The sequence below is a fragment of the Entamoeba histolytica genome, genomic scaffold (genome assembly GCF_000208925.1).
Source record: "Entamoeba histolytica HM-1:IMSS scf_1104750519215 genomic scaffold, whole genome shotgun sequence".
Taxonomy (NCBI): Eukaryota; Evosea; order Mastigamoebida; family Endamoebidae; genus Entamoeba; species Entamoeba histolytica.
Genome location: NW_001914965.1, coordinates 43,035 through 49,865, shown reverse-complemented (window position 1 = coordinate 49,865; position 6,831 = coordinate 43,035). Strand labels below are relative to the sequence as shown.

The window sequence follows — 6,831 nt, the reverse complement described above, 5'->3', positions numbered from 1 at the left end:
ATGTTGCTACATCTTGTGGTGAGGAAACTAATACAAATATTGGAGTTACTGCATCTGGTGACTATTATTATCCATATTGGACATGTTTCTCTCCAGACACTGAATCAACATGTGGGTTTGGAAGTACAATCCAATTAGAATTATATAACACTATTCCTGCTATTAATACTTCAATTCTTTTCCATGCAAAAGATGTCAATGCTCAAAAAGCATTTACTAGAGTAAGTATTTATGAACAAAATGTTAGACCAAAAAATTCAATGTGTTCGAACGCTGAAGAAATTCATGTTCCAGCAATCAAATATTTCAATACAATGTTCTCTACTTCATCACGAAGAATTTGTGGATCAACTGAAGATGGAATAAAAGGTGTATGGTATCATATCACAGCTCCAGAAGATAAAACTCTTCAGGCATTAACTGATGACTCATCAACATTCTATTCCCATATTGATATGTATAAAGAATGTACTACTAACTTAGAAGAGTCATGGCCAAAAGAATGTGTTGCCTTTGGAGATTATACTACTTCTCCTGTTGGTCGAAAAGGAACTATTGTTTCTTACCCAATGAAAAAAGGTGATTCTGTTTATGTCTTTGTTGGAGCTCATAGCAATACCAACACTGGTCTTGGTAGAATTTCTTTCTCTTGGAAAGAAGAAGAAGGACTAAATGATAATAGTACTAATAGTGAAGAAGAAGATGATGATGGTTTAAGTGCAGGTGCTATTGTTGGTATTATTGCTGCTATTTTCATTGCATTTATAGTCATTGTTATTATTGTTACTATCATTGTGGTAGTCATTATCAAAAAGAAAGGAAAGAGTTATTCTGACTTTTAATTGACTTGTGTTGATTGATTTTATTTCTTATTTCAATCAGAAACTTTTATTTTGTGAATTTACTATTTAAATAAGTAATTAGAAGGTTAATATAATTAAACTTTGTTGTTTCAGAACAAAAAATCTAAATAAACGAGTTATTGTTTATATAAGTATACAATTACTCTAACTAGGAAGTATAAGAAGAAAATTTCTAGAAGGGTATATTCTTGGATATTTAATAAATTAATCTCTTATTATGTCAAAGAAGTTCATTAACAATGAAGAATGAAAAAAAGGGAAAAATAAAAGTCACAAAGGAAGAGAATTACCATATATAATTAACATATAACCTCAAAAAAACCTTTACAACTTTCGTGATATTAATAATCAAATAATTATTTATTTGTTAGAAATTGTTTATTTGAGTAAGTTAATCAAAACCGAAAAAGTTTTAGTTTATTTATACAATAAATTTGAACTATTGACTTTATCAATTTCTTTAATCACTTAGTTTTTATATCATTTATTCATGTGTTTTTATATTTTGTTGAAAATTAACTTTATTATTCCTCAAAAATAGATTTTATAGTTATATAAAACACTTATTTAACATTAATATTCAACAACACTTAAATGTAATATTATTTACTAAATATTCTCAGTTTAATTGAAACCAATACAAAAAAGAATTTCAAAAATAAAAAACCTGATTAAATATTTCAATCAGTCTTTGGACGTTCAGTTTCTTCAACTGGGGTTGTTTCCTTAGACTCAACTTTGCTTGATCTTTCTTTTTCTGCTTTTTGATCAATTTGTTCATATAAGACACCAACTCTCCAAATAACAAAAATGAAAAACAATGAAAATCCAGACAAATACATATTTCTTTCACTTCTGAATTTGCTATGATATGGTAAGTATTATTAAAGAAATATAAAAGTTAAATTACTAATAAAAAAACAAACTTTGAACTAATTGTTACTTTGTTTAAAAGAGGATTATCAACTCCAAGTTCATCTAATTCATGAGAACATTTTATTTGACTTCTAATAGATTCACAGAAGCAAAGAGTTAATATTGAAAGAACAACAATGAACAAAGTTTTATTCTTCAATACATGACGAAGGAAGAATGGAACTTTCTTAGCAATAAAAGATGGTAATGGGAATAATAAAATAACAAGCACAATAATCTCTATAACCAAGAAAAAATAAACACCACTCCACAATAAAGTAACCATGAAATGTTTTATTAAGATCTTTTTTCTGTTCTTTGTTCACAACAACTTAACTATTCTTTTTAAATAAATTTATTATTAAATAAACTTCTATTGAGAATAAATAAAATAAAATACGAGAGTATTTGTTAATAAGTTAATTCACGTTAAGATCATCTTGGATTAATAATAATGTAACAGCTACAACTACTGTTAGTGTTATAATATCAATGAGATACCCCCAAAACGTTAAAGATGCAACTAATTTATTCCCTTTAGGATAAGCAAGAGTACATAAGACTATAGTGTTAAATACAGGTGGGGTTGCACTTTCAATACACATAATTAAAACAAAGACAGGATCATCAATAAAAACATTATATAAATAACAAAGATAAATAACACTGACAAATGCAAATGGAAGAATGGCATATTTCATAACAATTCCAGACATAATTGTCCATGGACTTACACCTGATGCTACTGGTCCTCTTGCCATATTTGCACCAACAATCATTAAACATAAAGGTACCGTTGCTTGGTCTAATACCTTCATCGTATTTCCTACAATTCTTAATGGTCCTGTGAAGAAAAAGTTATATAACGGTTTTACAAATAAGAATAACATTCCAAAAAAGACAGCTAAGAAGGCTGGATTAAATAATTTACTAATAATTTCTCTAACCATTTTAGGTAATCTATTCCATTGTTTAGAAACAAATGAAGTAAATATATCCCATATCTTTATAATAAAATTCCATACAAATTTAATACTATTAATAATAGGATCATACCAATGTGGAATTTCTTCAAATATTTCTTCTGTTGGCTTATCATCATTTTTATGATCATTTAGTGATTCTTTTGATGGTTCAGATGGTTGTACTAATGGGAGTGTATCTTCATCATTTGTTTTATTTAAATTAATGTAGATATATCCAAGAATCCAAAACAACAAAGAAAACATAAATAAATGTGTTGAAATATATGCACTTCCTCTTTTCTTTGCTTGTTGTGCAGCAGCACCTTCCCCAAACAACGTTGTATCTGTTGTGAGTGAATCAATGATAGCCAATGCAATAACAGTAGGATTTCCAAAAGAAAAAGTATGTACAAAGACTCTTGAGTCTTTAGTATTCATTTTTGAAACAAATGCAATTCCTCTCATAAAGAATGCAGCAATGGCAATTAATGAAAAACATGACACTAACAAAGGCCACCAATTTAAAATATCTTTTGGATTATCTACAGACGAAGAAAGACGTGTTACAATTGTGCAAAACATTGGAAATGTGAATGTAACTTTAGACAATGCTGCAAGAGCAGGTTTTGTTAAAAACCCACGTTTAGCACTAACATAACCACATAAACCTACTAATACTAATTTACCAACTGTCTCTAACGATGCACGAATAATAACCCAAGTAGAGTTAGTCATTATTTGGTTAATTAAGTTTATTTCAAGATATATTCAATAAAACCTAGTAAAAAAACATAAATACCCTTTTCTCACTACCAAAGTTGATACAATTATTTTTAACTTGACGTTGAATTTATTAAATATTTGTGACGTAAAAAATAAAGAGTTGTTATTAAAGTATTTGCTTTATTTAAAATTTAATAGAAAATGATATTCTTAGACTTTCAAGTATAAAAAAGAAAAACACTCAAATAAAGTCTTATTTCAAATTTCTTTTTATTGTATTAGCTGTTTTTCAAATACCTCAAGAAAAAGTCCCAGTTGGAGACGAAATGGTGCCAACACTATTACACCAATTAGACGAGTTGAAGAAATTAAATCGTTGAAAATGCCATGTTAATTCAATTAAAAACATCAATAATTAATATAATCCTTCAAACAGTAATTTGTAGTATTGTTCTGATAAATAAAATTCTTTTCCTAATGCACTTACATTTGATGATTGAGTTGGTTTATTTAATGTCCATCGTTTATTAGTGTCTCCATGTTTAATAAAATCATCACATAATATTTCCACTAATTCATTTAATGTCATCTTCTTTCCCATAGCATTCATAAGGTCTGTGAGATGTTTGTGTAATGTTTTCTTCATTCGAATACGACTTGTTTCATCTCCTGCTTTAGTTGATTTTCCTTTTTTCTTATCTTCTAGACTCTGTTCCATTTATTTTGACTGAGTATAGTAAAACTATAGTTTTAAGTTCCTTTTATTCTTTTTATTCTTTTTGTAATTATTAAGATGGTATTTTCACAACATCACTTTGCATCTCTCTTTACAATGAATTAGTATTGTATTGGAATAGCAAAGAATTGATTTGAGACTTATTAGTTATGAAAGAATTGACAAACAAACACTGATTGTTCAAAAAGAATTATAGAAAAATTTTTCCTTATTTAAACCAATTTAACACAATTAAGAAGTATTAAAAAGATTATGTAGCAATAAAATAAAAGTTGTTTGATGATTTAGAATAATTTAAATTAATGGTTAAGAAAGTAAAATTCAATTTATTTGTTGAAATAATCAAAAATATGGATTAAAAAGTATTCAATTTATGGTTCATTCTTCAACAATTTTGGTTTAAGTTCAGCTGGAATTTCTAATTCCTTTGGAAATTCCCCATTTGAAATCTGGATCATTTCTTCCAAAATGTCCTCCAACTGCTGTCTTTTGGAAAATTGGTCTTGTTAATCCTAATTCTTTAATAATCATTCCTGGTCTCATATCAAAGTTCTTATTAACAATATCAACCAATATTGATTCATCACAAATTCCAGTTCCATATGTATTTACATTAATACTTAATGGATGTGAAACACCAATAGCATAACTTAATTGAACAAGAACTCTATGACAAAGTCCTGCATGAACTAAACTCTTAGCAATCCATCTTGCACAATATGCTCCTGATCTATCAACTTTGCTTGAATCTTTTCCTGAGAATGCTCCTCCTCCATGTGCTCCCCATCCTCCATATGTATCTACAATAATCTTTCTTCCTGTTAATCCTGCATCTCCCATTGGTCCTCCAATAACAAATCTTCCACTTGGATTATAATATCTTAACATTTTATCATCCATAAGTTCTTTTGGAATAACTTTTTGTGTAACTTCTTCTTCTAATCCTTTTGCAATTTCTTCATTACTTACATTGTCTGCATGTTGTGTTGAAATAACAATAGTATGAACTCTAATTGGTTTTAAATGTCCTTCAACTTCTTCATATTCTAATGTAACTTGTGATTTCGAATCGGGTCTAAGCCATGGTAAAATTCCTTTTTCTCTACATTCTTGAAGTCTTAAAATTAATTTTGTACTTAAAACATGTGTTAATGGCATCATTTCTTTACTTTCATCAGTAGCATATCCAAACATAATTCCTTGATCTCCTGCTCCAATATCTTCTTCTTTCTTTTCAACATGAACTCCTTTAGCAATATCTTGACTTTGTTGTTCAACACATGAAAGAACTGAACATGTTTGATAATCAAATCCTTTATTTGTATCATCATATCCAATAGATTTAACAACTCCTCTTACAATCTTTGGAATATCAATAACTGCATTAGTAGTAATTTCTCCAAGAACTAAAATAAGTCCTGTTTTTGTTGCTGTTTCACATGCAACATGTGATTTTGGATCTTGTGCAAGGCATGCATCAAGAATAGCATCGGAGATTTGATCACACATTTTATCTGGATGTCCTCCAGAAACACTTTCCGATGTAAAGAAAAATCTCTTTGCCATTTTCTTCTTTGAACTTTTTTAGTTTCTTATTCTCTTTAAATATTCCTGGAGGGTTTCTTCTTCAAAAAAATTCTGTTGTTCATTCCTTTTCTTTGTGAATGAATTTAACTTAATCATTCCTCTTCATTTTCTTCATTTCTTACATTCTTTGGTTATGTCCTTTCGGGATTATTCTTATTTCTTATTTTTAGAAAATTTCTAGGGTTCGGTTAGGGTTTTCAATTTTGATGGTTCTCATGGACGGACTAATGAAGTACTACAGAGAACAGATAGTCTTTGAGATAAACAATACCTTGCTTGCCTTGACCAATAAAGTTAGTTCAATGCTTTCTTGAAATAAAAACATGACGATTGACAACAAGATTGAATGTCCTGTCAAAATGAACTTGAAATAAATCTGGACTTTTTTTAACTGTTGAATGACTTGTTTAATTATAGAAGAACTTCGAGTCATTTCTACAACATGCCAACAGCTCAAAAATGTCCTTTTCAAAAATGAAAAAGTCAAAATCTTTATTTGTAATTGATGTCTAAAAATACTAAACTGTTTTTTTTCGTTTTAAAATATCAATTCCTTTTTGAAATTGCACAAATAATGTTAAATCCCTTCTATCATAAATTCTAAATGAATGAATTAGTCAATGATTTTCACTGATAATTGATTTATTGATGGGTTTAAGAGATGATACTGTTTCTTATTTGCTAATATCAATGTCACTACAAAAACATAATGAATAGTAGCTTCTGGATGTAATTTAGATGATAATTGAAGAAGTGTTTGGTTGTATATTGTTTCAAATGAAATAGTTTTTGTGTTAGAATTAAGAATCACTGATTGAACACATTGTTCTAGTGTTGGGTAATCAAGTGTTTTTTGATGTTCTACACATTGGAGTGGATTTGTATTAAATTGTTTTGGTGGTTGAATAATATTCCATTGTGAATGACTCTGACTGAGACAAGTTGTTACTTCAGTGACACCAGATTTCATACCATTATCAATAAAAGTATCTTCAACTTCATCATAAGAAGAGTCATTCTCAATAATATCATCATCCCAATG

At 28.4% G+C, this 6,831-nt stretch overlaps 6 protein-coding genes across 6 annotated transcripts in view; 1 reads left to right on the top strand and 5 right to left on the bottom strand.

Moving 5' to 3' along the window:
• Positions 1–260: 260 nt before the first annotated feature.
• On the top strand, positions 261–842 carry EHI_195150 (uncharacterized protein; the record flags this gene model as incomplete). Its single annotated transcript, XM_001913756.1, has 1 exon — positions 261–842. The coding sequence occupies one exon, from the start codon at positions 261–263 to the stop codon at positions 840–842; it is 582 nt and encodes a 193-aa protein (XP_001913791.1).
• A 674-nt stretch (positions 843–1,516) lies between these two features.
• EHI_195140 (uncharacterized protein) lies at positions 1,517–2,064 on the bottom strand (the record flags this gene model as incomplete). The annotated part of the gene is made up of 2 exons (XM_648751.2): positions 1,517–1,727; positions 1,790–2,064. 2 exons carry the CDS (start codon positions 2,062–2,064, stop codon positions 1,544–1,546), a joined length of 459 nt encoding a protein of 152 aa, XP_653843.1. The 3' UTR covers positions 1,517–1,543.
• Positions 2,065–2,197: 133 nt separating this feature from the next.
• On the bottom strand, positions 2,198–3,478 carry EHI_195130 (auxin efflux carrier family protein, putative; the record flags this gene model as incomplete). The annotated part of the gene is made up of 1 exon (XM_648750.2): positions 2,198–3,478. The coding sequence occupies one exon, from the start codon at positions 3,476–3,478 to the stop codon at positions 2,198–2,200; it is 1,281 nt and encodes a 426-aa protein (XP_653842.2).
• A 403-nt stretch (positions 3,479–3,881) lies between these two features.
• EHI_195120 (uncharacterized protein) lies at positions 3,882–4,184 on the bottom strand (the record flags this gene model as incomplete). The annotated part of the gene is made up of 1 exon (XM_645605.1): positions 3,882–4,184. One exon carries the CDS (start codon positions 4,182–4,184, stop codon positions 3,882–3,884), a length of 303 nt encoding a protein of 100 aa, XP_650697.1.
• Positions 4,185–4,607: 423 nt separating this feature from the next.
• EHI_195110 (S-adenosylmethionine synthetase, putative) lies at positions 4,608–5,768 on the bottom strand (the record flags this gene model as incomplete). Its single annotated transcript, XM_001913755.1, has 1 exon — positions 4,608–5,768. One exon carries the CDS (start codon positions 5,766–5,768, stop codon positions 4,608–4,610), a length of 1,161 nt encoding a protein of 386 aa, XP_001913790.1.
• Positions 5,769–6,402: 634 nt separating this feature from the next.
• EHI_195100 (uncharacterized protein) overlaps positions 6,403–6,831 on the bottom strand; it is a gene marked incomplete at both ends in the record, with an annotated part of 1,058 nt that continues 629 nt past the window's right edge. The window contains one exon of the mRNA XM_001913754.1: positions 6,403–6,807. Coding sequence (XP_001913789.1) covers positions 6,403–6,807 — 405 coding nt within the window. The remainder of the gene's footprint in view (positions 6,808–6,831) is intronic.